Source organism: Microcebus murinus, chromosome 11 (genome assembly GCF_040939455.1).
Source record: "Microcebus murinus isolate Inina chromosome 11, M.murinus_Inina_mat1.0, whole genome shotgun sequence".
In the NCBI taxonomy this organism is placed as follows: Eukaryota; Metazoa; Chordata; class Mammalia; order Primates; family Cheirogaleidae; genus Microcebus; species Microcebus murinus.
This window is the reverse complement of record NC_134114.1, coordinates 26,903,559-26,921,062: the sequence shown is the minus strand read 5'-3', so window position 1 is coordinate 26,921,062 and position 17,504 is coordinate 26,903,559. Positions and strand designations below refer to the sequence as shown.

General features: G+C 34.6%; 1 protein-coding gene across 3 annotated transcripts in view; it reads right to left on the bottom strand.

Moving 5' to 3' along the window:
* SPEF2 (sperm flagellar 2) overlaps nt 1-17,504 on the bottom strand; it is a 173,285-nt gene that overhangs the window by 105,536 nt on the left and 50,245 nt on the right. For all 3 annotated transcript variants that reach the window (XM_012736419.3, XM_076007964.1, XM_076007966.1), the window contains 3 exons: nt 3,477-3,696; nt 2,668-2,822; nt 1,036-1,096 (listed from right to left, as the gene is read on the bottom strand). In XM_012736419.3, the coding sequence (XP_012591873.2) occupies nt 1,036-1,096; nt 2,668-2,822; nt 3,477-3,696 (436 nt within the window). The remainder of the gene's footprint in view (nt 1-1,035; nt 1,097-2,667; nt 2,823-3,476; nt 3,697-17,504) is intronic.

Below are 17,504 nucleotides of genomic sequence, written 5' to 3'. Positions count from 1 at the left end.
TCTTTTCAAAAGACAAGTCAAGTTTCTCAAGAAATGTTATTAAAATGCTAACTTATACTTTTATTTTCCTGGATTATCAAGTTATAGATAATAAACACATCTATAAGTATATATCTCCAGAAGTCAGAGGAGTTTCTAATTAAATTCAATGGAAAACAATAAGAAATTTAAAAGAGTTTGTTTTTAATCGATTGGACTAATGCAATAAAATATGTCATGACATAATAGTTTAAAAATCAATTCAAATGATCTCTTAAGAAACAAATAACTGGAATAAGTGACAGATAATATACTTTTAGAAAATGGAAAGTCCAGCTTCTCTGGGAGAGTTACATGCTTATAGTAAATCTGGACATTGTTTAACGCTAATAGCAATAGTGACGATGACACAGGAGGATCCACCTTTAGGCTAGAATATGAGGAAACTAATATGGCAAAACCTTAATAGCACAAAGAGAAAAGATATTTAACACCTAAAATTGTTTTCTTTCAATGGTTTCTATGAAAGATCTAAAGCACTAAAGACCAGATCTCATGGGAGATAACTTCTTGTTAGGTTTGGGAAGCTTGGGTCTTTTGGTCTTGTCCAAGGTTGAAAATAAACTTAAATTTATCAAAAGAACCACTGTGCATGTGGATTGAAAAGATCAGACCCTGCAGCCCCAATGGTGCTCCCACACAGACTTGCATAGGTGAGTGGAACCAATAAAACACTGTCTCCCTGCCAAGCCAGGAAGAGTAAGGATGATTTATCCTGGCTGCTTTCATAACAACAGCAAAACTAAGCAACTATTTGAAGGAGGCTGCAATTATAAGATTCCCTTATAATTTTATCTCTTTTCCTCAGTTGTAGACAAAGGTTATCTGGCTCTCTCTGTCAAATGACCATACAGAAAATTATGCAAAACTCCATTGCTCTGATTTCTTTCCTTGAAAGCAAGTTTATGCATATATATGTTCTTACTGTTTGACTGTCTCGCTAATGTAAATAATGAATGATTTGCTTTGATATCTACTCACTATATGTAGTTTTACCTTCTGTTTCTGGCCGTACTTCATCTGAGACTGGACCAGCTGAAAATTCTTTTTGTGGATCCTTTGGGGAGAAAACACAGACACAGGCAGAGATTTTTAACGTTGTTATATTTTAATAACCTTCCTAATTTTATATCTATAAGTAAGGGTTTGAGAATAAATACACTATTTTATCTATAACATTAATGATATTAGAGAGGATTGAAGTTTCGGTCATAAATTACGATTTCCAGAAACAAACAATATTTGATGATAATTGCACTTGTAGAAACATATAGTAACTTGTGGTATAATCTGTCTTTCCAATGGTCTCCAACGTAAAAACAGCAACTGCTATTTTGAAAATACAATGGAACCTGAGAAAAGGGTAGCCTTTATGAAAAACTGTCTTTAAGTCATCATCCTAGAGGTGTCAGTTATAGCCATAAGGAAGTAAAAAAAATAAATGCACATTATCTATTACTCTCTTGGTTAAAATAGAAAGAGTACCATAAGATAGAAGAAGACATAGCCTGCAATGAAGAAAATTTCTAGTTATTTTCAGAATTCATCATTAAATGTTATTAATTTTGCAGCCCCTGCAAATGATCTGGATTAGATTCTAGACTAATTTATTCATTTGCAGAGAGAGAATGAAGGAGGTGAAAGAGTTCTGGACTTAGAATCTGGAACCCCAATCACAGAGTAGCCATCAACAAGCTGATCCCAAGCAAATCAGTTCATACTTAGGGTCTCTACTAGTATCTTTTATGTGAAACGAAGGGGGCTAGACCACATCAATGATCCTCAAGGTGGGGCCACCTTCTCCTATTCAGCATCCACCTGACTTAGGAATCTTCACACAATAATGTAATGTCATGCAATACTGATGGGAATGTGATACAGGTAAACCATGCAGAGAGCCCTCCACCCCAGTTGAGATCTGCTAGTTTAAATCTGGAGTCATCATATCATGGCCCATGGACCAAATTCAGCCCACTAACTGCTTTTACACAGTTCCTGAACATCATTCGAGCAACCTAGTACTGTGAGCCTAGAGACCAAGCTAGGAGTCTCCCTCCACCACTGACCCCATTTGGCTCCAGACAGGCCTCAGCTACTGCCCAGGGCCACTGTTGATCTCCACCTACATGCTGGGGACTCTGATGTTGGCATCTGCCAGGCACTGAGTGGTGGGATCTCAGTCCAGGAGGTGGTGACTTCTTGAGTTCCCCCACAGCACTCATACGCCACACACTCTCAACTTCCATAGTTCAATCACTCCACCCACCCCATGCACCAGCCAAACACTCTATCCTCAGGAGAACGTCTCCAGCTGATGGCACTGGGTGCAAAGTGAGCCCACAGCAGTTGGTGCCCTGGATGCTCCACCCAGGAAAACCCACAGAAGGGGGCAGAAATTTTATTTCTTGTTATTTAAATGTCCACAAAACATCCTTAATTTTGCCTCTTGGCCTAAAATATTTACTAAATATTTAATTTAAATATTTACTCTGGAGCTTTACAGAAACTAAATGTTTACCCTCTGGATGTTTACAGAAGAGGGTCCTGGTCTAGAAGATCTTTTAGATTCCATCCAGTTCCAACTATCTAGTGTACCAGACACAGCAAAGGAAACTCGAGTCAACTTGCCTGGCTTTCTTTACTATCCTCTTGCAGAACTGGTAGAGCTTCTTCTTCATCTTCTTTCTGAATTGGAGGGACCTCACTGATTCTTTCATCGTCATGAAATGCTTGTATAGCTTCTTGGACAAGAGTGTCAATAGAAAGGATCTGAATAGGAAAGACTGAAGGACAAAAGATAATTTTATAAATAGCATTTCATTTGGGAAATTGAAATTGTTGCCCTTATGTACTGGCTTCACCCTATATTGCTGTCTTTCAGGCCCCCTGGAACTGTCTTTTGGATCAAGTTTCTTTTTCTATTGTGGTAAAAGTCACATAACATAAAATTAACGATTTTAAAGTTTACAATTCAGTGACATTTAGACATCCACAATGTTGTGCAACCCTCACCATAATCCTATTCCAGAAATCTTTCATCATGTCAAAAGGAAACCCCATGCCCATTAAGCTGTCACTCTCTATTCCCCTACACCTGGAAACCAATAATTCAATTTCTGCGTTTATGGATTTGCCTATTCTGGGTATTTCGTGCAAATAGAATTATATATTTTGTGATATTTTGTGTAGAGCTTTTTTCACTTAGCATAACGTTATCAAGGATCATCCAGACAACAGCATGTATTAGTATTTCACTTCTTTTTATGGTTGAATAATTATGGCTTAGAAAATAAATTACATGATCACCCTATTATAAAATTTTGGATGACAGAGATTTCCCAATATATAGCAAAGCTTCTTGTATGTTCTCTATATACATGGACATTTGCAGCTACAGTCAGTGTGAATAGAATCTAATAATGAGGGGGAGATTCTACCTTTTTGTAGAGACTTTAGAATGGTAGTTTTTCCACTAAATGTTTTTCCCAATAAGCATCCTTTAATAGCAAAGGAAGGAAATTCAGATGCTGTTGATTCAAGATGAGGAGGAAGAGATTTTTCAAATAGTCTGTGAAGCACGTGGCCCAATATACAATTATTGGAGGGTGGTAAATTATCAACCATTTCTTCTGGTAAGGTCCACTCTCCAACCATGTTCTGTAAAAATAACAATCAAACAAACAAAACAAAAATATTCTTAAAAGTCAAATTTAGGAATTATAAGAAATTTAAATATTGAAAGTGAATATCTACATTGTAGCAAATAAAAGTTAATCAATACTTTAGTTAATCAATTATATCACGTAAATAAGTAATAGCAGGAATAATACTTTCATATTAGAAAACAGAAAAATGAGCTTCCTACATAAAAGTAAAAAAAACCTCAAAATATCAATATCTTAATTTATGAAAGTAGGCATATTGAGTTGAGACATACTGTAATCTAGGTCAAGCATTAAGACACTTAGATTGATGTTATCATCAGTAAGCAGGCAAAAGACAACAATAGTTTATCTGCTATCTTATGCAAGTATTAAGGTTATTTTAAAATATTTTAAAGTAAGAAAGATGAAAAAGAATTTTCATCCTCAGTATAGTGTTCTCTAAATCTACTATGCTTGACTACCACTTTCTTCAGGTTTTTTGCTGAAATAAACAATTAAAGGGAGAGAAAAAACATTGTACAGACCACATTCTCTGACTTCCATGTAATAAAACTAGAAATTGATTTTAGAAAAATACAAAAAATATAAGTACTGAAAATAATAAGCATTCTTTTTGAAACTAAAATTATAAAGTCTGAAAAAATTAAAATAGATTAAAAATACAGCAGGGATTAAACTGTACTCAGAGGAAAATATATAGCCCCTTAGCCTAAAATGCCTTGATCTAGGTATATAGAAGAAACAAGACCTAGTGTTTGCTAAATCAGCAGAGTGATTATAATAAACTATAATCTATTGTATATTTCAAAATAGCTATAAAAGAATAATTCAAATGATACCAGAATAAAGAAAAGATATTTAATAAATGTTTAAGGAGATGGATATCCCAAGTACCCTGATTTGATTATTATACATTATATGAGTGCATCAAACATCACAGATAGCCTGCAAATATAATATGTACATCTATTATGTATCAATAAAAAATAAAACTAAAAAGAAGGAAAATAAACTAAGCAGGAAAATAGGGAATAAAAATAATTCTAAAATAATCAAAAGAATCTAGGAGGAAAGAACTAATAAAAATATAAATGGAAATTAATAAATTAGAAAGTGAAACTATTCAGATACTCTTTATTGATAAATGTCTAAAATTTATACATACTAAGCATGATAATGGAATTACTACTAGTTTGACACAAAGGTAAAGAATAGCAAGTATCAATGTTGTAACATAATGGGGAAAAAGGTAATAGATTTTAAGGGGACTTTAAATCATTGAGAAAATTTTATATACAACTCTACTATAATAAATTAGAATTTATTACTGTGTAGTAATAAATTATATTCTGAGAAAGTACAAATGTTAAAATTAATTTAAATGGCAATTTTGAAAAGATAAAAGCCATGAAAGAAATTGAAAAGTTGTCATAGAACTATAACTAGGAAACTTGAAGACAGTAATGGTTTACAGAATAATTTTTATTCCTTAATTAAAAAGAAATTTAAATGTTGCTTAAAGTCTTCTAGAGTATGGAAGAATACAGAGGACTTTCCAGTTCACTTGGCAAGAATAATGTAACCTTTATACAAAAAAATGTTATCAAAGATAATTGACCAAAAAAAATCCCAAAAGAAAATTATAAGCCAATCTCACTTGGAAATATTTTGCAAAATTTATGCATACAATATTAAAGTCAATGTTATGTTAATAGACAATAAAGATATTAATTGATATTGGCTGCATACTCACTATATGCCATATACTGCTGTTTTCATGAATTATCTCAAATAATTCTCATATAACTCTTACATAAGTAGTATTATCATCTTTCCAATTTTGTAGAAGAAAAACCTGAGTATTACAGAGGCTAAGTTACCTTTCCATGGTCATAATAAATGGTAAAGACAGAACCTAGATTGGAACCCAGGTGGTCAGATTCCAGAACATATGCTTATATCCTATATATGTTGAAGTTGTCTCACCATGACTGAATAGGATATTTCATGAATACAAAGAAGGTTAAATATTAAAAAATCTATAACTTCATCACATTGGTAGGTTAAAACTTAAATAAAAAGCATACAATCATTTTGACCAAGAAGTACCTGATAAACTTCATTTCTGATTTTAAGAAAATACGAGTACAATTAAACAAAATAAAACAAGTCTCTCAATAAGCTATGCATTGAAGATGGCTTTCCTAACACTCTGTGGACCAATAATAACCAAAACAAAATACACATTTTTTTATTAAAGGCAAGAACAAGAAAAAGATGCTCAATATTGATACTATTAGTACATTATTTCAGCAGGTCTAGCTGCTGCAACAAAGTAAGGAAAAGAAAGAAGTATCACTGTCCCTAGAAGTAGTCCTGGCTGCTGCACAGTTGAGTTCCTGGTACAGAGGTAGCAGCTGCAATGTCAGCTGCTAGTTCTCCACGCGGTGGTGGCAGTGAAAGTTTCTTGTGATGGTTCTGGTGATTTTCCTTGGAAGCTTAATCTTCAGCCTACTTCTCAAGCCCACCTTCTGATTCTTTGAATTACCCAACATATTTTGAGTAATTTTTTTCTGCTTACTCAGCAAGAGTCACCTTTTGTGCTTGCATAAAAAAACTGACAAAATCATTGGAATTAATGAGAAATATATAGAGAGGCTATATATAGAAAGTTTTAAAACTCTACTGAAGATTTAAAAAATGACTTGAAGAGAGGACAATATACAAAGTTTCAAAATCATAAACATTTATTTTTCTCCCAAATTAATCTAACTTAATGTTGGTTATTTTTGTTTGTTGGTTGTTTATTTTTTGTAGAGATAGGATCTTGCTGTGTTCCCCAGATTGGTCTTGGACTTTTAGCATCAAACAATCTTCCTGCCTCAGCCTCCCAAAATGCTGGGATTATAGGCATGAGCTACATACCTGGTCTATCTTGATGTTAATGACAACAAAAGTGCTAGTGTGTTTTTGTTTTTTTATCCCCTACAAGGTGATATAACAAATGATTCTAAAGTTGAAGTGGAAGAAGAAATATAGTAGATAAAAGTATCCATTAACAACTAACTTAAAAAGGACACTAATATGGGAGTGTTGCCTTATCACTTACTGAAATGCTTATTAAGAATGCAATAATGAAAATAATGAGTGACAGAGACAGAACATTTAGTGCACAAAAATACAAATTGCAGAAATGGATCTAATTATATGTAAGGATTTAGCATGTAATACAGTTTATATTTTACATTAGCAGAGAAAGAATAGATTATTTTGCAACTGATATTTGAATAACTGGTTATATGTCTGGAAAAGAATGAAGTTAGTGATCCTTATACTTTTCATAAAATAAATTAACACCAGGAAAATGAAAGATGTAAACAAGAAATCATAATGGCATCAAAATTTGGGTGAACATTTATATGTTCCAGGATGGTGTTTTTAGGCATGACACCAAAGTTGAAAACCACAGAGGAAGAAACTGATAAATTTATCTATATAAAATTAAAATATTCTGCATATCCCCCAAACACACACACAACACATGCACATACTGGAAAAATAAAGAATGAAGGCAAAATATCTGCAACATATATTTTGGGCAATAGGTTAAGAGTTTATATAAAAATTTGTAGTAATAAGAAAAAGAAAAATATAGGAAAATGGTGAAAAGGACATGAACAGGCAATTCTCAAAGTATAATAAAATGGCCAATGAGTTTATAAAGAAATGCTCAAATTCATAGTAATAAAAGATATTCAGGCCGGGCGCTGTGGCTCACGCCTGTAATCCTAGCTCTTGGGAGGCCGAGGCGGGTGGATTGCTCAAGGTCAGGAGTTCAAAACCAGCCTGAGCAAGAGCGAGACCCCGTCTCTACTATAAATAGAAAGAAATCAATTGGCCAACTGATATATATATAAAAAAAAAATTAGCCGGGCATGGTGGCACATGCCTGTAGTCCCAGCTACCAGGGAGGCTGAGGCAGAAGGATCGCTCGAGCCCAGGAGTTTGAGGTTGCTGTGAGCTAGGCTGACGCCACGGCACTCACTCTAGCCTGGGCAACAAAGCGAGACTCTGTCTCAAAAAAAAAAAAAAAAAAAGATATTCAAATAAAACAATGATGTATCACATATTGCCTAAAACAGACAGATGTGTTATTCTCAATTCTCATTCACAACTATTGAGAGGATAAATTAGTACACTGATTTATTATATTTTCTAAAGTGTCCAAAATTGCTATGAGTACTGTCATAATAATAAAAATAATTAAGATATACAAGACAGAAAAGAATTAAGATTTTTTATCCATATATGCCTATTATATAAAATGACATTTTCTGTAGTCACTTGAAGATCTTTAAAAATTGTCTGCAGTGCATGTAAAATATGTTTAAGTAATATGATTATGTAATAATTTCACTATATAGATATTAGTAAAAATGCATGTCATTTATAATATGTTTTAAGATTATTTAGAATTAGTACATATAATCTATTTATTAAACTATTCAAACATCAAAAAATCCTAATATTTTGTTTTAGTGTTACAGAGATGTCAAACAATACTGGGATATTAGAAATTATGAATTCTAAAATATATTTGATTTTTTAATCATATAATTCTCCCCCACGTTTTATCAAACATGATCGGTTCCATTAGTACCTTCTCTATTATATCACTTGCCCCTAATCATCTTAATTCAGTTTTCTTAGTCCAAATAACAGGGATAGAAAAACATGAGAAATGCCCATTGGGGGAAAAATCTATGAGCTCCCTCATCAACATATGTTCTCATGAAATACAAAAAGAGAACAAAGATGAAAGACAGGGTACGCTACATTTCTTTAAGAAACACCAGTTAACTTCTGCTAATTTGGATTGCTTATATTGCCTTAAGTCAGTTTTTCTTTTCTTTCTTTTTAGAAGTAAGGTATGTGTCTTTGTCTTGACTATATGTGTATGCTTTAGCTCAAGTTCCCTAACCATTTTCTGGAGGGAACTTCTTTTGAAGAGATTTATTTTTAATATTAGTGGCCAAATTGTATCACTAATTTGAATGGCATTTTTTCATCTCAGTACCATGAACCAAATAGATAATGTATGGTTTATAAACACTACTACACTACCACTAAGTAATGAACAAGTCACATTTTTGGCTTATAAACGAAACTCCCTATTATATTTTTAATCCTTAACTCTTGACTATTATGACAAAGTGGCTCATATTGACAGATTTATTCTATCTATGGAGCTATTTTTCTAAGTATCTTGAAGTAGGAAAAACTTGTATTAATCATTGATTTGTTTAACCTATTTAGGCCATTTTTGCCAATATTTCTCTAATTATGCTATGTCACATATAAATAAATTTATACCTATGTTTTGCCTTTCCTTTTATCAGTATTCTTTTCATACCCAATATCTGACAAAATCATTTACTCAGAATATAAGTTGTCAAATTTGATAAGTGCTAAGGATGGTTTGTCTGGTGTGGTGCCAGAATGTTTGATATGACAACACTGGAGATAAGAAAATATTTTTCGAAACAAACAAAAAACACCCAAAGTATTCATAGTAAATTTTTCTTTTAAATTGGTGAAATTTAAAAGTATATAAATATATTTATATTTGACTGTCATTTCTATACAAACCATCCTTTATTTGTAAAAATTATTTTGTTATTGTTTAATGACTTTGGTTTCTCTAGCAGTTCTGTGCATAATAATTACTGCATTATTCAAAATCAGGTAAATACTGAATGATTTGCATAATTATTAATGGCATTATAATTGATTACTTGCTTTTACTTTCATTCATTGGAATTGTTTATACTTCTAGTTAGAAAAATCATAATTATGTAATGTGACCAATCAAAAACTAACCAAATAAGAAAACAGAAACCATTGAAATTATGTAATTTTATAATGAAAAAGGCTATAATTCCAAGGCCATGTTGAAGTGGAAAATTGCCAATGTCCTAATGATCTTGAGCTGTACAGTCACTTAATACTTGTGGAAGGAAGCAGTCTTACAGTTAAATCAGTATTTCTCTAATTATGATATGTCATGTATAAATAAATGCATACCTATGTATGTATCAGTATTCTTTTCATACCCAATATCTGAGCTGGGTTTCTGTAATGGTTCTGCTACTTGCCTGCTTTGCATTTTGTCAATTCCCTCATCTTTGAAGCGAGATAATATCTATCTCACAGGACTGTTGCAAAGATTAAATGAAATAATATTTCATGAGAGCCACGTGATTGCTGACTACAAACAATTAAGTTCTCAGACAGCTGCTGAGCCCTCTTCCATCACCAAGCTACCTATAGAATGTAGCCAAACATGATGGAATAGAACATCACTGTGAAGAGAAAAGAATGTTTCGGTCAGAAGAACTGAAGCTTGACCTGTGGAGATAAGCAGATAAGGGGTTTGGTGGAATGCACAGACCAGAATCACCATAGAAATAAAGTTGATGAAGTTCCTAGCAAAGACCAAGGATAAGGGCTAAGTCAAGGTAAACATCTCAAAGAGGATGGAATAAGAACTTCGTGAGTGAAAAAGAGAACAGAAAAACTAGAAAAAGGAAAATATAGACCAGAATGAAGATTATTAGTTTAACTACAGTGAACTAAAGAGATTATTACTCGTTCATTAGTAAAAAGGAACCAGAAATTTTTATCAGTTCCCTATTTAAATGCATGTTATCTATGTAGATATGATTTAATTATTAGATAATAGAATACAGAATTCTTTACTCCTTTAGGTATTGTTATAAATACACATCTGACTATTAGGTTCAAGACTCTGATGTCCAAAGTGGTAATACCAGATCAGTATCACCTGTTACACACTATTGCTTTAACAAGTTAATTTTCATGTGTAGATGTGCTCCATGTCACTAGCAATTGATCTATGTAAACTGTCAGGCACATATAGAAAATAAGTATTTAGATGTCTTTATTTTAATATTAATCTTTTGTTGTGTTTTCATAAACACCATCAGTATGAATTTTTAAGAAGGTGTAAGGATAAGACTCAAGATTCATTAACATCTAGGAGGTCCAACTCTCCTTGTGAATTCTTATGTATCTACATACAGAGATCATGAAATTATAATAGAGAGTAAACAGCCTTTGACCTTCATCAAAAGACACGACCAATTCACTAGCACCGTGTTTATTAATTGACCTACACTGACCTTTCCAGAACCTGAATTCTGAATCCCTGGGTCCTGTCTTTACCATTACATACCACTCTGCCAACCAACCTGGACCCAATGCACTCGCAGGCCTCCCTATATCCTGTTGTAGGAACATGGTGGTTACATAGACTTCTGATTACTTCCAGTGTGTCATGTCCTCTTGGCTTCCTATGGCCTGATATATCAATATCCTTGGTCTCCTTGTTATAAAACATGACTAAAAACATCATGAGCATTTTACAAACAGCACCTGCTTGGAAACAACTGTGCTTGAATGTGGGCTGAGAAGCACACTTCAAGGGCAAGCCTAAGATCTTCCATGTGTCCACAAGATGCCCCACTTGATGGTAGCAAGTGATTGAATGATGCTGTTGGTGGAGCTGCAGTTTTATTATCAGATTGTGATTACTTCTTTCTTCATGATTACCCTTGAAACAAAGCCACATGTATCTCAAATCTTATTTCTTGCCACTTTAAACATCCAACCTGGGAATGGAGCTTCTTCGTAAACCCTTCTAAAGGGGGAGGAGACATGGCTTACTTAGATCAACTTAGATAAACAGAATCTGGGCCTTAAGATATATTCATCATTCCAGAAAACCTCACAGTGCCTTTAGCACAGCACTGAACAAACAAATAACATAGTAATGACATTCAAATGTGGCTTTTGTAGAGGAGTGGTACTGGTCTGAATGTACACATGATCCAGTATTTGTCTTTATAGAGCACTAGAACTTACCAACACCTGCTTGGCTGGACACCAGATATTCTCAGTTTGGTATGTTCTAAACATCTCATAATTCAATGACTGATACATTTAGAAAGACAAAGTAAGTGCTTTTTCTCCTAAGAGAGAGAAAGGACCTCCTAGAGAATACAGCACGCTGTTTTTGACATCTGCTAGTTTCTTTTGTTTTTTCTAAAATACTATCTTTTTACCCATACTTGGTAAAAACCCAACAACAGATAGATTATCTTGCTACAATGGCCAAAGGACTTAGGGCAGAATCTTCTAATAAATTGACTTAAAGAACTCCATAGGTAGTGACTCCACAAAATGAGATTATTGTCCTTTTAGAGTACCCCTGACATACCAAAACCCTACCATGGCAAGACATTCAAGCTGCTTTAATTTTGCAGCGACCATGGCTCACTTTCTCTTGGCACACAACTCTTTAGGAAATGAGTAAGAGATGACAGTCTGAAATGCCTCAAATACAGCTAAGGCTTGTAGTAGCAGCCTCAGGGAGTCATTGTAGCCATTACTGATCTTCGAATTTCAGAGAACATTAAATTTATGTTTGACAATGATGCACCTTTCTTTCAAGACTTCCAGGAAATCCTTTTCACCAAACATGCCCATTTTATTGGTCTGAACCTCCATAAGCACTCTGCAAGTTACTTTTCTTCTCTTGGCACACAATTACCACTTGTACTGCATCTTCTAATATAGTGGCTTTCAAACATTTTTGACTAGGACATTCCACAAAAAAATGCATTCTAAATTGTGATTAGCATTTGTATACAAGTATATATAAAACAGAAAAAAAGTTTTATGAAATGCTTATTATTACTAAAGATATGTTTTATTTTCTATTGTGTTGTGTTACATTGTATTGTTTTTTATTATATGATCTTATGTTGTCCTGTTTATATTTTAAAAGTATAAATACTAGTTATGACCCCTAAATTAATTTCATAATCTGGCTAAACCCATTATTTGAAAAACAAATAATAAAGAATATTTTACTGGACAAGAGAACAGGAACCCTTAGTTCTGATTTCATGTCTATAATCACCATCTTGGGTTCATTTCTTAGATATCTACAAACAGGGAGAGTAAATCTTTAATTTTATACCAACAGTGACTCAGCCCATATAGGTACAGAGTAGGTATTCATTTATTAAAGTATATTTTAAAAATAATACAGTTCTCAGTGAAATTTCTCATAATTGATTTAAATACATAGCTCATTCACAGTTTACATCTTATTTGTGCTATTAATATTAGATCTTAGTTATAGGTTGCTTTGTATTTTTTATAATTACTGTTCTTAATTTTTTTCATAATGTAAACACCCAAAAACTCTTAACAAATAACATATAGTTTATGATTATTCAAAATGCAGTAAAACTTCAGGCTTATTGTAAAATAAACCAATTAACAGTTAAATTGTATCCAAAGGAAAAGTATTAGTGGGTGGAAGATGAGGAAATTTATTAACTTAAGCTCAAACATCTTGAGCATAAAATAATATCTTAACCAGGCATGACCCAATTGCCTACTTATAATATTCTAATTCATTGAACAATCTACATATTTTACCTTATTTTAGATATAATCAAGATTAATATCTTCAGAAGTTACTGAAAAAGTTCTGCTGAGGGAGGGATTCTTAGTAAGGACAACCAAAACACACTCCTCACACTTCTTTAGTTTAGTTTGGTCTACATGCTTGAAATTAAATGAAGCCATGGAAAAAATACAAAGAGAGGAGAGTATAACTGTAAACTCATAGTTCATAGGTTTAGGTCAGTTTTGAGTTTATACCTTTAAATCAACCAATAGCTACTCATACTTTACAAATTAACTGAATCTCATCCCTTCCAACGTGTGCCATAACCTCCCATTCTTGGCCACACTTAGTGTTTTAGTTGATTTAGTGTTGCTATAAAGAAATACTCAAGGATGGGAAATTTATAAATAAAAGAGGTTTATTTGGCTCACAATTCTGCTGGCTGGAAGACTGGGGATCTGGTGAAAGCCTCAGACTGGTTCCACTTGTGGCAGAAGGTGAAATGGAGCCAGTGTGTGCAGAGATCACATGATAAGAGAGGAAGCAAGTGAGAGAAGGGAGGCACCAGGCTCCTTTTAACAACCAGCTCTAGAGGGACCTCTTTCTGAAACTAATAGAGTGAGAATGCACTCAGTCCCTCCCCTCCCAGGGAGGGCATTAATTTATTCATGAGAAATCTACCCCCATGACCCAAATACCTCCCACTAGGTCCCATATTCGACATCAGGGAACAAATTGTAACATAAGGTTTAGGAGGACAAACTTCGCATTCAGCATCCCCACTAAACTGTGGGAGAGAAGAATCTCTACCGTAATCAACTTTATATCCCCAATACCTAGAACAGTTCTAAAACAAGTAGGCATTCAATGAATATTTATTTATTGAATGAATGAATCAATCGACAGCATAGGATCAATATATGTGAACCAAGTAAATGAGTGAATACATTGACATTAACTTTTAGTAATTCTAAGTATTATACAAAGATGACTTAGGTCCTCAAATAAGATAAACAGTCAAAACTCAATCCCAAACTAGGAACTAGATCAAAAAGTGTCATCCTAATAGACAGAAGCTAGCTACCTACCTAGAATCCACACACTATGTATGAAATTAGCTTATACAGGAAGCATCTCTAGAAGTAAATGCCTGTAGCATGATTTCAAGACATCATCTCCATTAAATTAAGGCTTCTCGTTTCAAGTCAGCAAAGAACATCTCACTTAAAATTTAATAATAAATTTAAAACAATTTATAAATTTGGAACTTATTAAGAAACTGTTCCAGAGACTTAACAGGGAGAAGAGAGATATTATAATGCCATCTCAAAAAGTAAAAATAAATTAAAATATTTCAGTTTCCTGAAGTTTTATCTCAAAGAAAAGATAAATGATAAGTCTTCATTTTTAACATAGAAATATCCCCAAATCACTTAAAACAAATAAGTAACATCACTCAGGGAGTTAAGAATATTGTTAATCAATGTTAAGAATATTGACCATATTCACGTTGCCATAAACCCTATGGTTGGAAACGTGTTTGGTAAAAAAAGATGTGTCACACCTGAACATAGGTAGCAACAGATGAGGGTTAGTCATGAATTCAAAAAAGTATCCTGAAAGATTCCAGAAAACTAGGCAGGAAAGATGTCAGTTATAAAATATTCAGAAACTGGCAGGTCCTAAAAGTCCAAGCACCTGGGCTGAGACCAGGATCCTGGATGAGATAAAAGCAGTCCATGTGAATGGGCAGGTAAGATCTGCTCTATGGCAGAAGCTGCCTGTGACCTTGTTAATTTCACATTCCTAACTGGGTATTTGCGTTGAGTCTCCTAGACTAGTTTGACCCAACTGTGTACCACATGACTGGCAGATAATAAAAACAACCTGCAGACATTCCAGCTCTGTTTGGGACAATTGCCTAGAGCTTCCTCACTTTGCTTCCAAGCCTTTGAGTACTGTTCTGTTCCAGTTCTTCCTAGCTTTCAACCTGCCAGCTTCATTTTCATTTTCTAGTCTGGTTCTCATCCAATCTCAATTTTGATCATTGGCATACTCAAAGGACTTGGCTTGATCCCACTGTGTCTCTTGGTGTCTGGCCACTTCCGGGAAACTATCTTGACCATCTTGGGTCCAGTTCTGAGAATCCAACCCCTGGCACTCGATTTCCTGGTTGACCTTCTGGCTGGTTCTATCCTGATCTTGAAACAGAGGGAATAAAATATTGTAGAAATACACCTACTGCAACAATAACATGAAAAAATCTAGTGGCTATATTCCATTTACCGTGCCTGAGGAAAATGACACTCAAAAAAAGCCATACTCCACAGAAAAGTGATAACGTAAAACTTTAACTTTTAGACTTCTGTTCTTTGTCATCTCTTTCTAGGGTTTCTCTCCTCCTACCAGCTAAAAACCCAGAAGAAATCTCGAGGAACTGCCTGAATTTGATGTAGATTTAAAAATTTATGACAACCACCCAGGATTCTTAGAAGCAGAAAGGGGTGGTAATATATCTTCCCTAAAGGAGAGTTCTGCATGTAATCTGGCAGCCCTGTAGGGTTTCTTGAAGACCACATGGTACCTATTTGATAGCCATGTTCCAGTGGAAAAAACTGATGCTGCCATGTACTGCCTTTGACACAGAGGCAGAGAAAAGAGGGTGATTATCTGATGTGTAGATGAATTCTAACTTGTTATCCAGGAGCTGTCACAGAATGGGCTCTGTGTTGGGGCCCAGTTTCAAGGTCTCAGAACAACTTTAAAATATGAACTAAGCCTGTTGAGTGAGCCTGACAGTTAAGTCACTTGATCTGTAGTCAGGTGAGAGTATGGTTATCTACCTAGCCACATCTTTCTGCCGGACACTCTGGCCTTTAGGTTCCAGAGCAGCCAGGGAGGTGGGGGTGTCTATTTTTCACTGATGTTGGCAGAGTGTGTGCAACTTCAGAGAGGTCATATCTATTGTTGGGTAATGCAAACATAGCCCATGGTAAGAGGGGAAGGGGAGAGGTTAGCTTTATTTCATCTATCATATGGAGCCCTTGTTCTGGCTAGAAGCATAATTGTGGGATAGCCTTGCCTATTGATCCATCCTAAGGTTAATCAGGAAATCTAAAGAACTGGTCTTGATCCAACAATGCCTTTTACTTCAGTAATTTGATCGTTTCTGTTCCAGCAGTAGCCTCCCCTAATCTACCCTTATCTAATGGGATGAAACACTCATGCTTAATTCTGAGCTCTTGCAAATGAAGATTTAGGGCAATAGACTCCATCTACCTTATTCTTATTGTTGAAGGGAAATTTAAATTGGCTATGGTCAATTACCTGGCATGTGACAAAGATCACTGCTGATGTCTACAGGCCTACCCTTGCAGGAACCTGGCACCTTGCTATGCAATCCATTCACTCCAGCTTGTAACATGTCCAGAAGTTCCAAAAGCTTAACAGTGAACAGTGGTAGGTTTCTTCTTCAAAAACTTTGATCTACAAATTACTTACATATCAAGCAGCCAGAATCACTGGGCTGACTGCAAGTCTGAATACCAGAGTAACCAAGACTAAGTCAGTCTGTGAGATCCTCTCTCTTGAAAACTTACAGTTCAGTACTACTGGAATCCAGTGACCAATCAGTTGCAAACAATGGGTAGAGGCTTCTGCTTAGCACTCTGAATCCAGATATGCTCAAAGTGACTCACTTAGGAGATCAGTGAAACAGTAGCTAGTCATCCCAAATTGTGGATTCCTTCTCCTTCTTCCATTCTCTGACCTACAAACCACTGTGGCCCTTCCAAGGTGTTAAATGTGGCACACTGAGAATTAGAGCAGTCCAGTGCTTTTCAAAGCAAAATTGCCTGGGTCAAATAACCAAAAAAAAAAAAAAAAAAAAAAAGATTCTAAGACTACCACATTTCTCCTGACCCCCAAGTGCCCTGGGGACAGCATCATACTAGACTTCATATCAGATCAATCCCAATGCTGGAGGCACCAGACAACTGTGGTGGTGGCTGCCCTTATAAAAACAGCAAATATCTTTCCTTACTGCTTAAACTATGGTCTATTCATCAGAAAGTGGGTAGTCTACCTCTCACTCTGCTCAAAGAAACTTTTCCAGAAGCTTCCACATCTGAATTTACCTGTCTACAGATATTGCCCAGCCAGGGATGGTTAGACAGATAGACTTGGTCGGAATTTTTCTGATGTCACAAAATATGTAGGCACTATGCAATTATCTATCTTGTAACTGCAAAATTCACACAGAATTTTTCTACATGGAATACCCTCTTCTATAGTAATGA